The following is a 24,104-nucleotide window of genomic DNA, read 5'->3' as shown; positions in this document are numbered from 1 at the left end:
GTTGAGGGGTAATAACTGTTCCTGAACCTGGTGGGGTGGGTCCTGAGGCTCCTGTATCTCCTTCCTGATGGTTGAGGGCTAATAACTGTCCCTGAACCTGGTGGTGTGGGTCCTGAGGCTCCTGTACCTCCTTCATGATGGTTGAGGGGTAATAACTGTTCCTGAACCTGGTGGTGTGGGTCCTGAGGCTCCTGTACCTCCTTCCCGATGGTGGAGGGGTAATAACTGTTCCTGAACCTGGTGGTGTGGGTCCTGAGGCTCCTGTACCTCCTTCCTGATGGTTGAGGGGTAATAACTGTTCCGAACCTGGTGGTGTGGGTCCTGAGGCTCCTGTACCTCCTTCCTGATGGTTGAGGGGGTAATAACTGTTCCGAACCTGGTGATGTGGATCCTGAGGCTCCTGTACCTCCTTCCTGATGGTTGAGGGGTAATAACTGTTCCGAACCTGGTGGTGTGGGGTCCTGAGGCTCCTGTACCTCCTTCCTGATGGTTGAGGGGGTAATAACTGTCCCTGAACTTGGTGGTGTGGGTCCTGAGGCTCCTGTACCTCCTTCCTGATGGTTGAGGGGTAATAACTGTTCCTGAACCTGGTAGTGTGGGTCCTGAGGCTCCTGCACCTCATTCCTGATGGTTGAGGGGTAATAACTGTTCCTGAACCTGGTAGTGTGGGTCCTGAGGCTCCTGTACCTCCTTCCAAGCACAGCCTGGGTGGTGGAGGCTGTTCTCCTGTGACAGCGCTCCCTGTTGGTGGCTCGATGTGGGAGGGGTTTGCCTGTGACGGACAGGTCTGCCGCCACCACTTCCTGTCAGCCGAGTTCAAAGAGCCGTATGCAAAGTCGTGGCTCTGCCTGAGGCCAGGGTTCCCAGCCTGGTGTCGATAGTCCCCTTGGTGAACGGTTACTGTTCCCCGGCATTTAAAAAAAAACAAAAGGTCGGGAACCTCTGTTCTCAGGGCACCTCATTAGCAGCGATGTTGAGAGCGCGTCAGAAGTGGGTCCTCACCTGCTTTGTACCTGCATCAGAGAGGTTCCTCAGCGTCCACAGACAGTTCTGCACCAGCCTGGGGCTCGAGCTGTTCAGGTGGAAACCCAGGGCCTGCATGCCACCTGCCCGACGAGACAACAGCTTAAATTCTGCAAGGGGGTCTGTTACGTTACTCTCTCTTTCTCCCCCAGCCCAACGAGCCCGCCCTGCCCGGCGACACCCACGTGACGAACCAACCCACCAGCCCTGGCGTCTTTGGAACAATGGGAGGAAACCGCAGAGCCCAGAGGAAACCCACGCGGCCAAGGGGGAAGAACCTGCAAACTCCTTGCAGGCGGTGCCCAGAATTGAACCCGGGAGACACAAAGGGGGCATTACGCTATCGTGCGTCTGGGCAGCCAGAAAATAAGATTGATAGGCCAGGCATACAAGGTGACGGTAGAGGACCCTACAGCTGGACTGGGTCGGTGTCCCGCAAATTGATCACTCAGGGGACTGAAGTTCAAGAGCCGAGAGATAATGTCACAGCTCTATAAAACCCTGGCTAGACCACACTTGGAATATTGTGTTCAGTTCTGGTCACTTCATTACAGGAAGGACATGGAAGCTTCAGATAGGGTGCAGAGGAGATTCACCAGGATGCTGCCTGGATTAGAGAGGCTGCAGAGGAGATTCGCCAGGATGCTGCCTGGATTAGAGAGGGAGCAGAGGAGATTCGCCAGGATGCTGCCTGGATTAGAGAGGGTGCAGAGGAGATTCGCCAGAATGCTGCCTGGATTAGAGAGGGTGCAGAGGAGATTCACCAGGATGCTGCCTGGATTAGAGAGGGTGCAGAGGAGTTCTACCAGGATGCTGCCTGGATTAGAGAGGGTGCAGAGGAGATTCGCCAGGATGCTGCCTGGATTAGAGAGAGTGCCGAGGAGATTCGCCAGGATGCTGCCTGGATTAGAGAGGCTGCAGAGGAGATTCGTCAGGATGCTGCCTGGATTAGAGAGGGTGCAGAGGAGATTCGCCAGGATGCTGCCTGGATTAGAGAGGGAGCAGAGGAGATTCGCCAGGATGCTGCCTGGATTAGAGAGGGTGCAGAGGAGTTCTACCAGGATGCTGCCTGGATTAGAGAGGGTGCAGAGGAGATTCGCCAGGATGCTGCCTGGATTAGAGAGAGTGCAGAGGAGATTCACCAGGATGCTGCCTGGATTAGAGAGGCTGCAGAGGAGATTCGCCAGGATACTGCCTGGATTAGAGAGGGAGCAGAGGAGATTCGCCAGGATGCTGCCTGCATTAGAGAGGGTGCAGAGGAGATTCGCCAGAATGCTGCCTGGATTAGAGAGGGTGCAGAGGAGATTCACCAGGATGCTGCCTGGATTAGAGAGGGTGCAGAGGAGATTCGCCAGAATGCTGCCTGGATTAGAGAGGGTGCAGAGGAGTTCTACCAGGATGCTGACTGGATTAGAGAGGGTGCAGAGGAGATTCACCAGGATGTTGCCTGGATTAGAGAGGGTGCAGAGGAGATTCGCCAGGATGCTGCCTGGATCAGAGAGGGTGCAGAGGAGATTCGCCAGGATGCTGCCTGGATTAGAGAGGGAGCAGAGGAGATTCGCCAGGATGCTGCCTGGATTAAAGAGGGTGCAGAGGAGATTCGCCAGAATGCTGCCTGGATTAGAGAGGGTGCAGAGGAGATTCACCAGGATGCTGCCTGGATTAGAGAGGGTGCAGAGGAGATTCGCCAGAATGCTGCCTGGATTAGAGAGGGTGCAGAGGAGTTCTACCAGGATGCTGCCTGGATTAGAGAGGGTGCAGAGGAGTTTCACCAGAATGCTGCCTGGATTAGAGAGGGTGCAGAGGAGATTCGCCAGGATGCTGCCTGGATTAGAGAGAGAGCAGAGGAGATTCGCCAGGATGCTGCCTGGATTAGAGAGGGTGCAGAGGAGATTCGCCAGAATGCTGCCTGGATTAGAGAGGGTGCAGAGGAGATTCACCAGGATGCTGCCTGGATTAGAGAGGGTGCAGAGGAGATTCGCCAGAATGCTGCCTGGATTAGAGAGGGTGCAGAGGAGTTCTACCAGGATGCTGCCTGGATTAGAGAGGGTGCAGAGGAGATTCGCCAGGATGCTGCCTGGATTAGAGAGGGTGCAGAGGAGATTCGCCAGGATGCTGCCTGGATTAGAGAGGCTGCAGAGGAGATTCGCCAGGATGCTGCCTGGATTAGAGAGGGTGCAGAGGAGATTCGCCAGGATGCTGCCTGGATTAGAGAGAGAGCAGAGGAGATTCGCCCGGATGCTGCCTGGATTAGAGAGGGTGCAGAGGAGATTCGTCAGAATGCTGTCTGGATTAGAGAGGCTGCAGAGGAGATTCGCCAGGATGCTGCCTGGATTAGAGAGGGTGCAGAGGAGTTCTACCAGGATGCTGCCTGGATTAGAGAGGGTGCAGAGGAGATCTACCAGGATGCTGCCTGGATTAGAGAGGGTGCAGAGGAGATTCACCAGGATGCTGCCTGGATTAGAGAGGGTGCAGAGGAGATTCACCAGGATGCTGCCTGGATTAGAGAGGGTGCAGAGGGAGATTCACCAGGATGCTGCCTGGATTAGAGAGGGTGCAGAGGAGATTCACCAGGATGCTGCCTGGATTAGAGAGGGTGCAGAGGAGATTTACCAGGGTGCTGCCTGGATTAGAGAGGGTGCAGAGGAGATTCACCAGGATGCTGCCTGGATTAGAGAGGGTGCAGAGGAGTTTCACCAGGATGCTGCCTGGATTAGAGAGGGTGCAGAGGAGTTCTACCAGGATGCTGCCTGGATTAGAGAGGGTGTCTTTTGATGAAAAGTTAAGTGAATTTGGGGTTTTCTGTTTGGAGTGAAGGAGAATGAGCTAGAGGTATACAAGATGATCAGAATGGACCAGCAGAGATTTACCCTCAGGGTGGAAATGGGGAATATGAAAAAGGCATAATTTTAAGATGATTGGAGGAAAGTTTAGGAAGGGGATATCAGAGGTAGGTTCTTTGCACAGACAGTAGTGGGTGCGTGGAATGCCCCGCCAAGTGTGGTGGTAGAGACAGATACTTTAGGGATATTTATGAAACTCTTAGATTAACAAATAGATAGAGCAAGAAAAGGCCCATTAAGCCTACAATGAACCAGTTGAGTTAGTAATCGAGTGGCCAACTAAACTAACCCCATCTGCCTGCACAATGTCCATATCCCTCCATTCCCCTCGTATCTAAACGTCGCTGAAAAGTCCCTAATGTTTCTGCCTCTCCCACCACCCCCTGGCGGCGCATTCTCATCACCCACCAGTCTAAAACTTGCCTCTCTGATCTCCTTTGAAAATACCCCCCTCTCTCACCTTCAATGTATGCTCCCTGGTATTGGACATTTCAGACAGGTACTCCCTGTCCTCTCATGAACCTTATGAACCTCGACCAGATCCCTCCCCTCATCCTCCGGTGCTCAAAGGTAAATAACCCAAGTTTGTCCAACCTCCTGTTGTAGCACACTCCCTCCAATCCAGGGGCAACATCCCCCTAGACCTCTCCTGCACCCTCTCCGAAGCCGTGACGTCCTTCCTGTCATGGGGAGACCAGAACTGTGTGCGATACTCCCAGAGCGGCTTAACCAGTTTTACAAAACTGCAGCGTAACTTTCTGAGTAAATAGAACTCAGTACCTCTGACTCTTAACGACAAGCATGCCGTGTGACTTCAACTAAGGAAGAAAAATGGGTTGGGGGGGGCTTCTCTAGGAGGGAAGGGTTAGATTGACCTTGGAAGGGGAAAAGGGTCAGCACCAAACTGTGGGCCGAAGGGCCTGTACTGCACTGTACTGTTTTAATTTATGAATCCTCCATAGATTGGGGGTGGTGGTCCACCTGACAGCAAAGTGGGGGGGGGGGGGTCAGAAAATGCCCCCACTTCACCCCCACATCATAAGTCCTCGGGAAGACTTAACTTTAAATTTGGAGAGCCTCCAGGGCAGGTAAATTTACAAGTTTCGGGCCACGATGCAGACACAAGGGTCCCAGCGGAAGGGAAGGAACTGGGGGTGGGGCTCCATGGTAGCACCGGGGCGAGCGTGATGCCGTCAGGGTTCAGAGTTCAAAGTTCAATTCTGGCATCCCCTGCGAGCATGTTTGCCCGTGGGTTTTCTCCCAGAGTGCAAGAGAAGAGGTTAATGGGTGGTTGTAAGTTGCCCCATGATTAGGCTGGGGGTTAAATAGCTGGTGAGGCTCAAAGGGGCCTGTTCCTCACCTATAAATAGTAATAAATAAATTTGGGTATATAAATTCCGGGAGGCAGCAGCTACCTGCTTCCACGATGGCGGGCTTGTTGCTGGGGCAGACGGAGAGGACCTTGAGGACACGGCTGGTGGTCCAAAGCAGCTTCTCGTAGTTGTAGGTCCTCATGATGTGGACGAGGGCCGCCGGGCCTCCGTTCGCGAGGATGATCAGCTGCGAAACGAGAGGAAGACACGCTTCAGGGTTACGGATCTCCCCCACCCCCGCGACTGCAACTTGGGGCGTTACGGAGTTGGGCGCTCGGTAACGTAAAGGGAACTCGCGGTTACTTCAGATTCCTCCCCACCCCCCCACCCTCGGGTGCTTTTAGCAGTTCAGGAATGAGCGAGAAACTTCGGCTCATCGATCCTTCACCATCGGTTAAAAAGTTTAAACGAGGAGACAGATCCCTTGAGGAGCAAAGCATAGATTAAACATGTTCAATAAAAAAAGATGGCACCTCTGAAAAGGTAACAGAAGCTCCGTCGATAGGGGTGAACCAACCAACAGTTGCACAATTATAATGTGTGTCAGGTGCAAATACTTCGCCAACGATAAATGAAATAGCTTCGAAGCACCATTATGTCACTGTTATAACACCTTCTGCCTGTAAGTGGGAACGAGCCACCGCTACTGTGAAAAGTTTGTGAAACATACAACTTGCTGTTTCATTTTACTGACACGATTAAAACTACGATTTTAGTCTCGCATTAATTCAACTACTATCTTTTGAAAAGCATGTTTAAGGAAAAAAAAATGCAACTGATTCCAGTAGCACTGGGTTTCTTCTGGGGGCTCTGGTTTCCAACCGCCAGTCCAAAGACGCCGTGGTTGGGACACTTAAAAACGCAAACAACAGGTCTGCAGATGCTGGAAATTCAAGCAACACACATCAAAGTTGCTGGTGAACGCAGCAGGCCAGGCAGCATCTCTAGGAAGAGGTACAGTCGACGTTCCAGGCCGAGACCCTTCATTAGTCCTGACGAAGGGTCTCGGCCTGAAACGTCAACTGCACCTCTTCCTAGAGATGCTGCCTGGCCTGCTGCGTTCACCAGCAACTTTGATGTGCGGTGGTTGGGACACTGATCGGTCACTGTAGATGGCACTATGATTAGGCTAGGGTCTCTGGGCGGCCGGGAGGGGCTGTTCCGCGCTCTAGGTGAAGCAAACGGTGAAGCAGTCATTGTGCTCCGGGTTAAACCAGGAGAACATCACTGAAGGTGTTAAAAAAATCGCTGGCCGTGTCCAGGTTCCCAGGGCACCGAAGCCTCCCCCCTTTGGAAACCATAGTGTACTGGGGACTTGGGGCACACCCAACTCGAACACTCGAAGTGGCTCTCCTAGGTCGAGGGGTTAAACCAGGACTCTGTTGGCTATTGGGCCAATGACAATGAAGGTCTACTCTGCGGATCGTCAGAGGTGAGGAGGAATTTCTTCAGCCAGAGGGCAGTGAATCTGTGGAATTCGTTGCCACGGACGGTTGTGGAGGCCGAGCCATTGTGTGTATTTAAAGCAGAGGTTGATAGGTTCTTGAGTGGTCAGGGCATCAAAGACGACAGGGAGAAGGCAGGAGAATGGGGGGTTGAGAGGGATAGTAAATCAGCCATGATGGAATGGGAGAGCAAACTTGATGGGCTGAATGGCCTAATTCTGCTGCTGTCTTGTAGCTCTCCCACGACTTGCCAAGCATTTACCTCTCACAAGCCACCACATTGCCATCCCTTCGAATGCCCCCCCGCCCCCCAGTCACCGCCAGCGAGGAAGGGGACGACTTCCGAGAGACTCCAAATGGCCGGCCCATCAGCGTAGCGTAGTGCCACAGTTTCAATTCCGCTGCTACCCGGTAAGGAGCTTGGGACGTTCTCCCCGGGGCCGCGTGGGTTTCCTCCCACGTTCGGAAGACCACCAGTTAGTAGGTTAGACAGACAGACACTTCATTGACCCCAAAGGAAATTACAGTGTCCCAGTGCCCAGATATACAAATAATAGAAGGGAAGTAAGAAAGAATAAAAAATAAATGACCTCTAGCAGGAGGGGGAGGGGTCACCACTTCCCCAGCTACAGGTTGACTCATTATAGAGCCTAATGGCCGAGGGTAAGAATGACTTCATATAGCGCAGTTGTCTTAGTCTATTAGTAAAAGTGCTCCTCTGTTCAGCCAAGGTGGCATGCAGAGGGTGAGAAACATTGTCCAGAAGGGCCAGGATTTTCCGTTAGGGCCCTTCGTTCTACCACGGCCCTCCAGCGTGCCCCAGTTTGACTCCTATAACAGGGCCGGCCTTTCTAATCAGCTTATCGAGCCCACTGGCATCACCCGCGTTGATGCCGTTGGCCCCCAGCACACGCCACCTCCGCAAAGACGGTCATGTGGGGGTAACTGGGAAGCCTGGGCTCGCTGGGCCGGAAGGGCCAGTGTCTCTGAATCAGGGGGTTCACAGCCTGGGGTCAAGGGACCTCTCCCGTTAATGGTGGGACGTCCGAGGAACGAGGCTGGGAACACCTGCTCCAAATATATAAAAATTGTGTTGGGGGAAAAGAAAACAGATTTATAAGATTCCCCAGTATAAATAGTCAGAGAACACTACAGTACAGAAACAGGCCCTTTGGCCCATCTAGTCCATGTTGACCCATTAATCCACCTAGTGCCACTGAGCTGGACCACAGCCCTCCCATCCATGGACCTGTCCAAACTTCTCTTAAATGTTGAAATTGCTTCAGCCACTTGTGTTGGCAGTTCATTTCCACCCCAAGGGTGATGCAAACTCCCCCTCACTGCTCCCTCTGGATATTTCTCCTTTCACCCTTGACCCATGACCTAGAGTTCTAGTTTCTCCATCTCTCCCCCGTTCACCCTATCTCTACCGCTTATAACTCTGGGGTCCGAATGGTTGCTGTGACGCGTCCGGTGTGGGGGGTGCCTGTCGCTCTCACTTTCAGCTCCCACCGCTGGCTGGCCGTCTTGCCAGCAGGAGAGCTGAATGTGAAAGTCTCTCCCTGCCCGTACCCAGCCTCTCCAACAGCAAGCTTCGTGTAGTGCCTCCTCGCCGGTGACACACAGAAACTGAACTCCTTTCGGACTCGGGCTGAACTACAGGGGACGGGGAGGAGGTCTGGCCCCTACACACGTAGCACACAGGCCCACCGGCATATGGACACACCCTGGTGCTCGTGAACCAGATCCCCCAGCTGTGGGTAAACAGCCCTACTGCCCTGTGGGGCAGCCTCGGGGGAGAGACGAAGGCTACGGGAGTGAACCCAGACAGCAAATCCGGAGTGGAGCCTCAGTGGAGGTCACTGAACATCCTCCCAGCAGCTTCTGCAGCTGAGCTGGTGCCAAACGTATTGCTTCACAAGCTTTCCTTTGGGCTACACTGGTGAGGCCGAGAGGGGGATTTTGACCAGCTGGGCATCTCAGGATCTCCAGACCTTCTGCCCAGGCTTGTGATGATGGTCATCATCACCCACTGTCCTTCGAGACAGACGGATGCCAACCACCACAAAAATTATTCTGTGCACCTCTGTCAAATCTCCTCTCATTCTCCCACACGCCAGGGAATGAATTCCAAACCTGTCCAATCTTTCCCAATAATTCAGGCCCTTGCGAGTCATCTTTCAGTTTTCTGCACACATGGTCAAAAAAATACGGCTGAATTTTTGATATGTTTGGGCCTCAGGCTTCCAGATTTTTTTTAATCTCCCTTCCCTGATAGCTCCTCACCCTTCCCATTCGCTTTGCTTTGATAGAACTGTACAGGAAGTTTGTGGCGCACCGGCCTTCGTTGGTCAAAGTTCTGAGTACAGGAGATGGGATGTTCTGTTGAAGTTGTACCCAGTCATTGGTGAGGCCTAATTTGGAGTATCGTGTGCAGTTTTGGTCACCTACCTGCAGGGAAGATGTCAGGAGAAAATTGACAAGGATGTTGTCGAGACTTGAGTTATATGGGAAGGTTGAATAGGTTTGGACTTTTATTTCCTGGAGTGTAGGAGAATGAGGGGAGATTTGATAGAGGTAGATAAAATTATGAGGGGTATAGATAGAGTAAATGCAAGCAGGCTTTTTTCCACTGAGGTTGGGTGAGACTAGAACCAGAGGCCATGGGTCAAGGGTGAAAGCTGATCTGTTCAAGGGGAACACTGACAGGGTGGCAAGAGGGTGGAATGAGCTGCCAGCACTAATTACATGTAGATGGGGGATCGATTTCAACATTTAAGAGAAGTTTGGATAAGTGCGTGGACTGGGGGAGTTTTCAGGGCCAGTCCTGTCGAAGGGTCTTGGCCCGAAACGAATCGTCAATTGTACTTTTTTTTTTTTACCTGCACCCCCCTGCCACCATAGATGCTGCCTGGCCTGCTGAGTGTGTGTCTCTGTGTGCGTCTCGGATTTCTAGCATCTGCAGGTTTTCTCTTGAAGGCAGAATAATAGTTTGGCATGGACTAGATGGGCCGAAGGGCCGGTTTCCACGTTGGGCGCTCTGTCTCTATGCCACACAGCTTGGGCAAGCACTGCCGCTCCCATTTAGAGGGGGCTCTCTCCCCAGCCAGAGACAGTTTCTCATCCCATTGCCCCGGCACTACCTGCCCACCACCCACACTCAAGGGCTCTTTCCCAATGGCCTCCTTTCCCACTAGCCCGACACGGCCCCTACCTTGCTCTCCTGGTTGCCGTAGGCCAGCAGCTGCAGGCAGTCCGTGGTGATGGCGAGGAACTTGACGTTGCTCTTCTTCAGCAGAGGAACCATCTTCTGGAGACCGTCAGCCAGCCGCACAGCCATCTTCGCTCCCTCCTGGTGCAGGAGCAGATTGTGAAGGGTCGTGATGGCGTAGAACAAGATGGACTCGACGGGGGAGCTGGAGGGCAAGTTCAAGACATCAAGTCAATGGCTGAAGAGATGAAAGACCAAAAGATCACTACGGGCAAAATGAGGCCATTTGGCCTATCAATTCTGTTCTGACCAAGAACCACTGCTCTGAATATACCCAATAACTTGACCTTCACAGCCATTACCCACCACAGGAAACATCCTCTCCATGTCCACTCTATCTGTGTCCTCTGGTCCTAGACTCCCCCCACTATAGGAAACATCCTCTCCACATCCACTCTATCTGTGTCCTCTGGTCCTAGACTCCCCCACTACAGGAAACATCCTCTCCACATCCACTCTATCTGTGTCCTCTGATCCTAGACTCCCCCACTATAGGAAACATCCTCTCCACATCCACTCTATCTGTGTCCTCTGGTCCTAGACTCTCTGACTATAGGAAACATCCTCTCCACATCCACTCTATCTGTGTCTTCTGGTCCTAGACTCTCCCACTATAGGAAACATCCTCTCCACATCCACTCTATCTGTGCTCTCTGGTCCTAGACTCCCCCCACTATAGGAAACATCCTTTCCACATCCACTCTGTCTGTGCCCTCTGGTCCAAGACTGAGCAGGTCAGGCAGTATCTAGTGAGGGGAACAAACAGGCTGTGGGCCAAGACCCTTCATCAGAATCTCCTGTGTTTATGAATTTAATGGTTATTTTGCTTCACTGTAGAACTTTTGGAACTGGGAGAACTGAATTCAGTAAAATTACAACGTGCTAAGGTGAAGTAAAGGCACCCGTTAGTCTTGCGAGACCATGGATCTGCGCCTGGAAAGTCTTCACTCTCCAGGGCACAGGCCTGGGCAAGGTCGTATGGAAGACCTGCAGTTGCCCATGCTGCAAGTCTCCCCTCTCCACGACACCGATGTTGTCCAAGGGAAGGGCATTAGGACCCATACAGCTTGGCACCGGTGTCGTCGCAGAGCAATGTGTGGTTAAGTGCCTTGCTCAAGGACACAACACGTTCCCTCGGCTGGGGCTCGAACTCACGACCTTCAGGTCGCTAGTCCAATGCCTTAACCACTTGGCCACGTGCCCGCATACAACATGCTAGGACCAGTTGTACAGAGCCTACCACTGGGAGTCTCAGAGTCCTGGTGGATTTCAGGTCCTGGTGATGACTGTCAGGCCAAGCACAAAACTGCAGCTTTGGAGAGATTCACTCCATCGCCAAAGACTTCGATAGAGGTGCCATGGAGAGGGATTTCCGACCTGCTGCGCCACGACCTACTATGGAAGGCACAGGGTCAGCAGGGGGTTCCGGACACAGCCAGCTCCATCACGGGCACAAAACCTTCCCCACGATCTTCGAGAGGAGGTTCTTCATGGGGGCATCCATCAATCAAGACCTTCACCATCCAGGGCGCGGCCTCTTCCTATCAGTACAGCATTACATCTAAAACTAGGGAGATGTTGCACTGAACAGCAAACACACACACACACACAGCACTGGGAGAAGGGGTTCCTAATGTGGGGTCCACAGACCCCTCCCCTTCCTTAATGCTCTTCTTCTTCTCCTTCGGCTGTCCATCGATTTCGATGTGGACCGTTCTGTACCTTGGAAGGTTTCCAGGCCACAGGCCTGGGCAAGGTTGTACGGAAGACCAGCAGTTGCCCATGCTGCAAGTCTCCCCTCTCCACGCCACCGATGTTGTCCAAGGGAAGGGCACTAGGACCCATACAGCGTGGCACCAGTGTCGTCGCAGAGCAATGTGTGGTTAAGTACCTCGCTCTCGGACGCAACACGCTGCCTCGGCCGAGGCTCAAACTAGCGACCTTCAGATCACTAGACTGACGCCTTAACCACTTGGCCACGGGCTATCAAGTCCGTAGAAGAGAAAAGGCTGGAGACCCCCGTGCTGGAGGAGCTCAGGAGGTCAGGCAGCACCTGCGGAGAGGAATGAACAGTCAACGTTTCGGGCCGACACCCTTCCTCAGGACTGGAAAGGTAGGGGCGGAGGCAGTTGTGGGGGGGGGGGGGATGCTGGAATAAAACGGTCGGGAGGGGGAGGGGGAAAGAGGACGAGCTGGAAGGTGATGGGTAAGTCCGCGGAAGGATCTTGTCCCGAAACGCTGACTGTTCACTTTCTTCCGTAGACGCTGCCTGGCTTGCTGAGTTCCTCCAGCATTTTGCGTGTGCTGCTTTGGATGGGAAAGGTGAAGGGCTGGAGAGGAGGGCGGACCTCAGGAGAAAGGAAAGGAGGCGGGTCCCCGGGGGGAGGTGAGGAGCGGCAAGAGGCCAGAGTGGGCAATACAAGAGGGGGTGGGGGAGGGAAAAATGTTTCTTTTAAAAACCAGAAGGAGAAATCAATATACAGTACATGCCATCAGGTTGGGGGCCACCCAAAGCTTTAAAAATTAATTTACAACCTAATAAATTGACAGTTTTGTTTGGTAAAATTCCTCAATGTATCCATGGTATTTTGATATCAGACCAACATGTAATTGCATTTGTCACATTATTGGCCAGGAGGGCTATTTTATTGAAATGGAAAGATGCCTCTGCTCCCACTTTGATACAGTGGTTCTCTCAGTTATGTCTTAGTTTGCAGAAAATCAGAAGTCGAAATTTTGATCCTCGATTTGACTTTGAGAAAAGGTGGGGCTCTTTTGCCCGCTACTATCATTTGATTTGAGTTAATTAAGATGGTCCCCTTCTGACTCTTGGGTAAATGGATTTGGTTGGCGGATTGATGTCTTTTTTTTTAAATAGAAGCTTGTATGGCGTATAGCTCTGGGTTTGTGCTCCAAATGGTTTTTTTTTTCTCGTTTTTTTTGTTTGTTAGTTGGGTTTTTTTTTGTTTTAGTTAGTAGAGGTTCTTTTTTCCTTCTCACTTTTTAAAAAAAAAATATAGCTTTAACATTTTTTAAAAGTTATTATTGATATACTGTTTAGTTTGGTTAATAGTTTGACTTTTATTATACTTATTGATATATTGACTTGATTATTTTAATGTATTTTTCTTTGTCAATTTTCAATAATAATTAATAAAAAGATTTAAAAATGAAGGTTGGGGGCCACCCAGACGGAATGAGAGGTGTTGCTCCTCATCCCGGCACAAGAAGAGGCCACGGACCGACACGTCGGAACGGGAATGGGAATTAAGACATCTGACCGCTCGCCCTGGGGTTCAAGGGGGAGCCGTGCCAAGCCAGAGCCACCTCCCCCGCAGAGGGCAGCTGCCAAAGGGTCCAAACAGACCCGGCCGCCAAGCACAGCCACCACCAACTTCGTGCCCACACGGCAGCAGAACCTGGGGGTCCCAGATCAGCCTCGCCACCCTCAGGAGAACATCAGACCCGACCCGGGTGCTCGGACTGAACTGCCAACCCTGAGAAGGCGTCATCCACTCAACGGCTCCCAAGCAGCTTCGACCCCTCCCTCAGATTACTGAGAGGTCCGCGAAAGCAACTGACTTCCTTCCTGCACGGCTTCAGGCAATTTACAACGTTCTGCTGCCACAGAACGACAGCTCCACGCCATCCGAGCGAGCTGCAATAAACTCGACGCTGACTTTTTAATGCCTGCCACGAGAAAGCATCGCCAGCCAACTATTAACGACTGCAGCCAACTATTAACGACTGCAATAACAGAGGACTTAACAACTGTTGAAGGGGGAATATTGGGCGGAAGAGAAATCGTGTTTCGAGCAAATGACTGGAGATCTCTCTGAATGAGAAATACCCCCCTGTGTGGCGAAGGAAGGACATATGACAGAAAATCTCGAGGCGCTGGAAACCCAAAGCAACACACACACACACAAAATGCCGGAGAAATTCAGCAGACCAGGCAGCAACTATGGAAAAGTGTGAATGGTCGACGTTTCGGGCCGAGTCCCTTCTACAGGGCACAAGCGAAGGACGGATGTACAATAGATATCCAGAAGGCTTTTGACAAGGTAGAGAAATATTCACGGCTCAGGAGGCAACATTGTTGGAGTGGATATTTTATTTTGAAGACGCCGAACGGGCCTTTCCAGCCCAACCAGCCGCCCACCTGATTTAACCCTCGCCTAATCACGGGACAATTTACAACCACCGATTAACCCACTAACCCGTGCGTGCTTGGAACGTGGGAGGTGACCGTAGCACCCGGAGGAAACGCACGCATTTCATAGGAAGGACGTACAAAATTTCCTACAGGCGACGTCAGAATTTAATTCCAAAGTCCCCGGCCCGGCACCCCGAGCTATGATAGTGTCACACTACCGTGGCGCCCCAAAACAAAGATCACCCGGCCAACAGGGAAGTTCAAGGTAAATTGGTTTTCAAAGTACGGCGATGCCAAACTTGCCGTAGGGTTTGGAGACGCGCGTGCTGGCTGGAGTCGGAGCCTTGAAGCTTTGGCTCTCGGTTGGGTCACCTTTGACAAACAGGTCAAAGGGTAGAGGGCAAACCTCCAGGTTTTGGAAGGGTGGGGGAGGGAGGTGTTCCAGCTCAGGGCTAACAACCCTGACTGGTGAAACAAAACTGTTATGGAAACAGCAATGAGGAGTCCTTCTACATCTGGGTACGACGGTATTCCTGAGTCTCCACCCGGGACTTGCGTGGCTGACAGCGGTGAAAACCGACAGGAGGCTACTGACGCGATGAAGGAAGCCCCGAGATAGATCACCTTCATTGCTGCCCTAAACGCCAGCAGTGTAACGGGTAGAACAAATAAACACGATAGGAACAATGTAAAACTACACACAAAAGACTGACGAACAACTAACCTGCAAAAAGGCAAACTCTACAACTTGAAAGAAACAGATAATAATGAGTCGCAGAATGGAATCAGTTCAGTGTAGAGGTGAGTGAAGTTATCCACATGATTCAGGAGCCTGACGGTGGTAGGGTAACGCCTGTTCCTGAACCTGGTGTTGGGACGCCCGAAGCTCCTGTACTTCCTTCCCCACGGGAGGCAGCGAGAAGACAGCATTTCTTATTGGGGGGGGGGGGTCTTTGATGTTGGAAATGGTTCTTAGCATAATGCTGTTACAGGGGCACTGCCCTTTACTGAATGTGTTAGGATACCCGAGGCTCCTTGATCTGCCTTCCCGATGGTGGGCAGCGAGAACAGAGCATTTCCTGGATGGGGAGTCGGGGTGGGGGCGGACTCTGATAATGGAAATGGTTCTCAGCATAATAGTCATAGTCATACTTTATTGATCCTGGGGGAAATTGGTTTTCGTTACAGTTGCACCATAAATAATAAATAGTCATAGAACCATAAATAGTTAAATAGTAATATGTAAATCATGCCAGTAAATTATGAAATAAGTCCAGGACCAGCCTATGGGCTCAGGGTGTCTGACCTTCCAAGGGAGGAGTTGTAAAGTTTGATGGCCACAGGCAGGAATGACTTCCTATGACGCTCTGTGCTGCATCTCGGTGGAATGAGTCTCTGGCTGAATGTACTCCTGTGCCCAACCAGTACATTATGCAGTGGATGGGAGACATTGTCCAAGATGGCATGCAACTTAGACAGCATCCTCTTTTCAGACACCACCGTCAGAGAGTCCAGTTCCATCCCCACAACATCACTGGCCCTTACGAATGAGTTTGTTGGTCCTGTTGGTGTCTGCTACCCTCAGCCTGCTGCCCCAGCACACAACAGCAAACATAGAAACATAGAAAATAGATGCAGGAGCAGGCCATTCAGCCCTTTGAGCCTGCACCGCCATTCAGTATGATCATGGCTGATCATCCAACTCAGAACCCTGACAGCACTGGCCACCACAGGCATAATGCTGTTACAGGGGTAATACCTGTTCCTCAACCTGGTGTTAGAATACCAAAGGCTCCATGTTCTGCCTTCCTAGTGGTGGGCAGCGAGAAGAGAGCATTTCCTGGATGGTTGGAGGGGGGGGTTGGTCTCAGATGACGGAAATTGTTCCGAGCAGAATGCTACTACAGCGGCAGTGGGCCAATTTCAACTTCTGCCACTGTGAGGAGTTTGTACGTTCTCTCCGCGACCTACTCAACTTTCTTCCAGGCGCCCTGGTTTCCTCCCACATTCCAAAAAGGCACGCGTCAGTAGGTTAAACCATCACGTGGTTATAGTTGGGCGGAGTGGGCTCGTTGGGCCAGAACGGCCTGTTACATCACGGTAGCTTTAAATAACTTATTTTTTTTTCCTCCTCTGGGTTGGAACTATGTAATGAGCAGCAAGCAACGGGGAACAGTCCCAAACCAGAGAAAAACCTGCGGATGCTGGAAATCCGAGCGACACGCACAAACCGCTGGAGGAACTCAGCAGGACAGGCAGCGTCTACGAACACATAGGTGAACGTAGAGCTGTAGATGTAGCGTCTATGGATTTCAGCAAGGCATTTGATAAGGTACCCCATGCAAGACTTATTGAGAAAGTAAGGAAGTTGGGCCGGCTGGTGGCGCAACGACATCAGCGCCGGACCTGGGAGCGGAGGTTCCCGGGTTCGAAACCAGTCGGGTCTGCTCCCGAGTACGCTTTCCATCCGTGCCGGGTTGAGTGTCGAGATCGCAACTCGACCTCGTAAAATGAAGGGAAAAATACTGCGAGAGTGTGTGTGTGGGGAGCGGCGCGCCACACAGTCTCTCTCTCGCTCCGCGCCTTGAAAAAGCCATGAAAAAGACATCATCACGGACACACGCACACACAGGTGCGCACGCACACGCACGCCAAAATAAAAAAAAAGTAAAGAGGCATGGGATCCAAGGGGACATTGCTTTGTGGATGCAGAACTGGCTTGCCCACAGAAGGCAAAGAGTAGTTGTCGATGGGTCATATTCTGCATGGAGGCTGGTGACCAGTGGTGTACCTCAGCGATCTGTTCTGGGACCCCTCCTCTTTGTGATTTTTATAAATGACCTGGATGAGGAAGTGGAGGGATGGGTTAGTAAATTTGCTGATGACACAAAGGTTGGAAGTGTTGTGGATAGTGTGGAGGGCTGTCAGAGGTTACAGCGGGACATCGATAGGATGCAAAAGTGGGCTGAGAAGTGGCAGATGGAGTTTAACCCAGATAAGTGTGAGGTGGTTCATTCTGGTAGGTCAAAATATGATCACAGAATTGGTATTAATGGTAAGACTCTTGGCAGTGTGGAGATCAGAGGGATCTTGGGGTCCGAGTCCATGGGACACTCAAAGCTGCTACACAGGTTGACTCTGTGGTTAAGAAGGCATATGGTGCATTGTCCTTCATCAACCGTGGGATTGAGTTTAGGAGCCGAGAGGTAATGTTGCAGCTATATAGGACCCTGGTCAGACCCCACTTGGAGTACTGTGCTCAGTTCTGGTCGCCTCACTACAGGAAGGATGTGGAAACCATAGAAAGGGTGCAGAGGAGATTTACAAGGATGTTGCCTGGATTGGGGAGCATGCCTTATAAGAATAAGTTGAGTGAACTTGGCCTTTTCTCCTTGGAGCGACAGAGGATGAGAGGTGACCTGATAGAGGTGCATAAGATGATGAGAGGCATTGATCGTGTGGATAGTCAGAGGCTTTTCCCAGGGCTGAAATGGCTAACACGAGAGGGCACAGTTTTAAGGTGCTTGGAAGCAATGTTCCCTCTAATTTTTAGTGTCAGTGTGCGCAAAAATCTTACGTTGAGCAAATTTTTTTCCTGTGACAAAAGTATGTGCGCATTGAATGCACAGATGGCACAGTTTATGTAGATTTACAAAATATTTGACATAAAACTGCACAGAATAACAAAATAACATACATATTTAAGTCATACACACAAAAAATGCTGGTGAACACAGCAGGCCAGGCAGCATCTCTAGGAAGAGGTACAGTCAACGTTTCTGGCCGAGACCCTTCGTCAGGACTAACTGAAGGAAGAGTTAGTAAGAGATTTGAAAGTGGGAGGGGGAGGGGGAGATCCAAAATGATAGGAGAAGACAGGAGGGAGAGGGATGAAGCCAAGAGCTGGAAAGTTGATTGGCAAAAGGGATAAGAGGCTGGAGGAGGAAGAGGATCACGGGATGGGAGGCCTAGGGAGAAAGAAGGCGGGGGGAGCCCAGAAGATGGGCAAGGAGTTGTAGTGAGAGGGACAGAGGGAGAAAAAAAAAGAAAAAAGGGGGAAAGAAAAAAATCATAATGATAATAATGAATAAATTAATAAATAAGAGATGGGGTACGAAGGAGAGGAGGGGTATTAACAGAAGTTATAGAAGTCAATGTTCATGCCAGCAGGTTGGAGATATTTAATTTTTATCATTGGCAGTTCATTGGGCTATATTTAAGAGGGAGTTAGATATGGCCCTTGTGGCTAAAGGGATCAGGGGGTACGGAGGGAAGGCTGGTACAGGGTTCTGAGTTGGATGATCAGCCATGATCGTACTGAATGGCGGTGCAGGCTCGAAGGGCCGAATGGCCTACTCCCGGCACCTGTTTTCTATGTTTCTATATTTAAGTCACTCAGTTATTTTTTCTCTCTCCTGTCTTTGGCATTTACCCATTCTTTGTAAACTCTATCTCAACTAATAGAACTTCCATCCCATTGATAGCTTTTGATTCTCATTAACATATCCAAATGACATTCACCTAAACGGTTTCTCAGCTTGTTTTTGAGTTGATTCATTAGGCTAAAACCTCGCTCACAGTCCGCACTAGACGCAAGAAAGCTTCCCCCAATGTCCATCAACTGTGCAAGGTCGCAGAACTGTTCATTTTGACATACAAATGCCACCACTGGAGCAAGGTTTGAAATCGGTTCGGATTTAACTTTTTCTTGCACTGAAAATTTGAAATCATTAAACTGTCTAACTATTACAATATTTTCAGCCCGAAAATCATGATATTTTAGACACAAGGCATTAACTTGTTCATCGCCAAATGTGAAGTCACAATCTGAAATTGCAGAGAAATCAAAAGCTGACCATTCTTGTACCTCAACTTTGATCTCCTCTGGGTTTGATTGTTTTCGCTCTCGCTCATCTACACTCAACCGTAACATGCATAGCGCTCCTGTAACGGGTAATGACGTGTTCTGTTGCCTGAGCTTTTGTACACCGTCCAAATGCGATTTACTTGCCAAATGACACTTCAAAAAGTCAAGTTTCCAAGTATCATCCCATTTCTTTCCACTAGCAAATTCTCCAGCAACTTTCGCATCATGACAATACAAACATAACTCCAGTTTCCGAATCATACATAAATATTTCTCGTAGCTGAACGTTTGTGACCTCATGAGTTTTCGGTGTAGCAGTTTCCACTATTTTGTTAAGCTATTCAACTTTAAACAAATTTGCAGTTCTTTTGCGCGTCACGCCCTTCGCTTCTTTTGAATTCGACATAGTGAATCAATATTTTTTCAATAAAAACTTAGTAAGCTATCTACAGGATTTGAAACAGATCTTTGTAAACTTTATGATATGAACACCGTGTGCCAAATATGGCTGCCGCCGTGATGCAGCTGTACAAACTGCTACAGGATAGGTGAGGTGACGTAAATTAGTGACGTGCATTGTGGTATTTGAAAAACTGACTAACTAGTTGACAGAAACAGTTAGGTAAAAGATTATTTTCAATAAGTATAATTATTGACGACAACATTATTTTCGGTAACTAACCTTCTGTGCGCTCATTAATTTCCTTTGTGCACTGGTTGAAAAATGTGTGCGCGCGCACATGTGCACAGCTTAGAGGGAACTATGCTTGGAAGTAGGTACAGAGGAGATGTCAGGGGTAAGTTTTTTTACGCAGAGAGTGGTGAGTGTGTGGAACGGGCTGCTGGCGACAGCGGTGGAGGTGGATACGATAGGGTCTTTTAAGAGACTCCTGGACAGGTACATGGAGCTTAGAAAAACAGAGGGCTATGGGTAAGCCTAGGTAATTTCTATGGTAGGGACATGTTCGGCACAACTTTGTGGGCCGAAGGGCCTGTATTGTGCTGTAGGTTTTCTATGTTTCTATGGAAAAGAGTACGGGACACTGGCTGAGACACTGCCGAATGGTTTCAGCCCGAAACGTCGACTGTTTACTTTCTTCCCCATAGATGCTGCCTGGCCTGCTGAGTTCCTCCAGCCATTTCAGACATCCCACCTCTCCCGGAAGTTCCGGGAGTCTCCCGCATATTAATAGTGGCTCCCTGATGCCTGCAAATTATATACAATATCACGGAAATCAATTTTTTTTGAGAGCGAGCGAGAGAGACCACGACAGAGCGAGAGAGAGAACGAGAACACGTGCCATGGCAGAGTGTTCCAAAAAAAATATAAAACGTACGTCACCCCAGACTACACTGAAGTGTACCCCTGCCTAATAGGGGTCAAAATAATGACAGTGTTGCTCGCTGCACTGTTTGCAACAGTGACTTTTCTATTGCCCATGGTGGGTTAAGACTGTAAAAGACATGTTGAGGTGAGTTTATCAGGTGTCATTCGTTCATTAGCATAGCTAAAGTTATTTAAACTAGCTGACTAGCTGCTAAGGAGCTACTCTATTGCAGACATCCCACCTCTCCCGGAAGTCTCCCGCAAATTGATGGTGCTACCTCCCTGAAATGAGTTTTTGCAGAGTGGAATGTCTGCCATTTTGTGTGTGTGCTTAGAGAGAACAGTGCTGAGGCCCTCACTGTTTTATATCTGACAGGAATACTTCACAAAGACCTGTTGGCTACTCTGCTGATGAGAAAGGAGAAAAGTAATTAGGGAAGAGGGCATGAGGAAGCCACAGGGAGGTTACAAGGGCTAAAGATCTAACGCATGGGGTAGAATGTCAGAAAACATGGAAATTTCCCAATTCATTAAAAATTCAGAATTTCAAAGCCGTCCATTTCATGTGGAGTTCTCTACATTTCACGTGGAAGAGCACATCTGCATGAAACACTGTCGCAGAAAAGCAGCATCCATCATCAGGGACCCCGGCCACCCAGGCCGTGCTCTCATCTCACCGCTGCCATCAGGGAGGAGGTACAGGAGCCTCAGGTACCACACCACCAGGTTCAGGAATAGTTATTACCCCTCAACCATCAGACAGGAGGTACAGGAGCCTCAGGTCCCACACCACCAGGTTCAGGGACAGTTATTACCCCCTCAACCATCAGGAAGGAGGTACAGGAGCCTCAGGTCCCACACCACCAGGTTCAGGAACGGTTATTACCCCTCAACCATCAGGAAGGAGGCACAGGAGCCTCAGGACCCACACCACCAGGTTCAGGGACAGTTATTACCCCTCAACCATCAGGAAGGAGGCACAGGAGCCTCAGGATCCACACCACCAGGCTCAGGAACAGTTATTACCCCTCAACCATCAGGAAGGAGGTACAGGAGCCTCAGGACCTACACCACCAGGTTCAGGAACAGTTATTACCCCTCAACCATCAGGAAGGAGGTACAGGAGCCTCAGGACCCACACCACCAGGCTCAGGAACAGTTATTACCCCTCAACCATCAGGAAGGAAGTACAGGAGCCTCAGAACCTACACCACCAGGTTCAGGAACAGTTATTACCCCTCAACCATCAGGAAGGAGGTACAGGAGCCTCAGGATCCACATCACCAGGTTCAGGGACAGTTATTAACCCCCAACCATCAGGCTCTTGAACAAAGAGATAACTTCACTCACTTGTCCCATCATTGTTTGTGGGAACATCTCAATGATCTCACTTTAAGGACTCTTCATCTCACGATCCCGTTGTTTATTGCTATTTATTTATATTTGCATTTGCACAGTTTGTTGTCTTCTGCATTCTGGTTGATCTTTCATTGATCCCGTTATAGTTACTATTCTATAGATTTGCCAAGTGTGCCCACCAGAAAATGAAACTCAGGGTTGTATATGGTGACGTACATATACTCTGATAATAACATTTACTTCGAGCTTTCAGCGGGAAAAATATACATGATCCAAGCACAAGACTCGGCAGATGCTGGAAATGCAGGACAAACTCAGCCAGAATAAGGAGGCTGGGAGAGAGGGAAAAGAACAAGCTGACTGGTGACAGGTGAGACCAGGTGAGGGGAAAGGTAGGTGTGTGAGGGAGGGGGAGGAGGACAAGCTGACTGGTGACAGGTGAGACCAGGTGAGGGGAAAGGTAGGTGTGTGGGGGAGGGGGAGGAGGACAAGCTGACTGGTGACAGGTGAGACCAGGTGAGGGGAAAGGTAGGTGTGTGGGGGAGGGGGAGGAGGACAAGCTGACTGGTGACAGGTGAGACCAGGTGAGGGGAAAGGTAGGTGTGTGGGGGAGGGGGAGGAGGACAAGCTGACTGGTGACGGGTGAGACCAGGTGAGAGGGAAGGTGGGTGTGGGGGGGGAGGGGGGAGGGGGAGGAGGGCAAACTGGCAGGTGACAGGTGAGACCAGGTGAGGGGGAAGGGGAGGACAACAAGGTGACAGGTGACAGGTGAGACCAGGTGAGGGGAAAAGTGGGTGAGTAGGAGGGGGAGGAGGACAAGCTGACGGGTGATAGGTGAGACCAGCTGAGGGGGAAGGTGGGTGGGTAGGGAGAGAGGGAACGAAGTAAGAAGCTGGATGATGATAGGTGGAAGAGGTAAAGGGCTGAAGATGGAATGTTGAAAGATTGGAGCGACTGGGGTTGTATACACTGGAATTTAGAAGGATGAGAGGGAATCTGATTGAAACATATAAGATTATTAAGGGATTGGACACACTAGAGGCAGGAAACGTGTTCCTGATGTTGGGGGAGTCCAGAGCCAGAGGCCACAGTTTAAGAATAAGGGGTGGACTATTTAGAACGGAGTTGAAGAAAAACTTTTTCACACAGAGAGTTGTGGGTCTGTGGAATGCTCTGCCTCAGAAGGCAGTGGAGGCCAATTCTCTGGATTCTTTCAAAAAAGAGATAGATAGAGCTCTTAAAGATAGCGGAGTGAAGGGATATGGGGAGAAGCAAGGAAAAGGGTACTGATTGTGGATGATCAGCCATGATCACAGTGAATGGCGGTGCTGGCTCGAAGGGCCGAATGGCCTACTCCTGCACCTGTTGTCTATTGAATCTGATAGGAGAAGAGGGTGTACCATGGTGGGGGGGGGTGGGGGAGAGAGAGAATAGGGAAGCTGATGGCCAGGTTAGGCGAAGAGAAGGGGGCGACAGTGGGGCCGGAATTGCAGCGTACCTCAGCATCCTGACCAAGGCTGGGATCCCGCCGGACTTGAAGATGGCGAGCATGCCGTCGCGGTGGTGCGAGAAGTTGTGAAGGATGCCGGCCGCGTGCCGAGCCGTCTCCATGTCGCTGGTGTTCTGCATGGTCCGGACCACGGCCGCCACCATCTGCGGGGACTGCTCCAGGGCGCGGCACGAGGCGTCTTTCTTCACCAGCTGGTTGACGATCATGGTCGCCTTGCTGACGATAACCTGCAGGAGCAGAGTGGGGGGGGGAGAGGAGGGTCAAGCGCGGAAACGAGGAGACCTCCCGCGGTTCCTCGTCGATCAGCCTCAGGGCGCACGGCACGTAGATGTTACATCCTGGCTGTCTACGCGATACGCGAGCCTGGGCGGTACGTTACAGAGAGAAAGCTGCCACTCCCCTTGTATCTGACGGAACAGCAGGGGCCGGTCAGCGTTGAACTCAACGTAGGACTGCCTCAGGGACTCCGGCTCCGGATTTTTCCCTCGGGGTTCACTCCCGATGCCTTCCCCGTGAGTGGGTCTAGCCGCGAGGCAGCGGGAGGTTTGAGATCAGAGTTTACGTTCTCCTGGATGATCTGACGAGCCCCATCTGCCCGGAGCGACTGGTTTTAAGGCGCCGGTGCCCCTTCTCCTGTCAGGAGACACGGTTCCGCTGGGTTTAGTAGCTAAACCACACGTGAAGGCCTGGAGCTGGACTTGGTTGTCAGAGGCTGTTTGAGACGCATGGCGTTGGGAGCATTTAATAGGTAGTGGGAGCTTGTCCCCTCTACCACCCCCGGCTGTAAAAACCTTAAGGGACCAGGGTAGCAGTTTAAGGTGGAGGTACAGTCGACGTTTCAGGCCGAGACCCTTGGGTCTCGGCCTGAAACGTCAACTGTACCTCTTCCTAGAGATGCTGTCTGGCCTGCTGCGTTCACCAGCAACGTTA

The 24,104-nt window shown here is 50.9% G+C and overlaps 1 protein-coding gene across 1 annotated transcript in view; it reads right to left on the bottom strand.

The window, feature by feature from the left end:
* The window catches only part of LOC140191848 (junction plakoglobin-like), an 89,035-nt gene that overhangs the window by 10,536 nt on the left and 54,395 nt on the right, over positions 1–24,104 (bottom strand). The window contains exons 4-7 of the mRNA XM_072249639.1: positions 23,163–23,401; positions 9,899–10,100; positions 5,282–5,426; positions 1,003–1,106 (exon numbers count right to left, since the gene is read on the bottom strand). Of these exons, the coding sequence (XP_072105740.1) occupies positions 1,003–1,106; positions 5,282–5,426; positions 9,899–10,100; positions 23,163–23,401 (690 nt within the window). The remainder of the gene's footprint in view (positions 1–1,002; positions 1,107–5,281; positions 5,427–9,898; positions 10,101–23,162; positions 23,402–24,104) is intronic.

Source organism: Mobula birostris, chromosome X, assembly GCF_030028105.1.
Source record: "Mobula birostris isolate sMobBir1 chromosome X, sMobBir1.hap1, whole genome shotgun sequence".
In the NCBI taxonomy this organism is placed as follows: Eukaryota; Metazoa; Chordata; class Chondrichthyes; order Myliobatiformes; family Myliobatidae; genus Mobula; species Mobula birostris.
The sequence above is the reverse complement of the archived record's forward strand: the minus strand, read 5'-3'. Positions and strand labels throughout refer to the sequence as shown.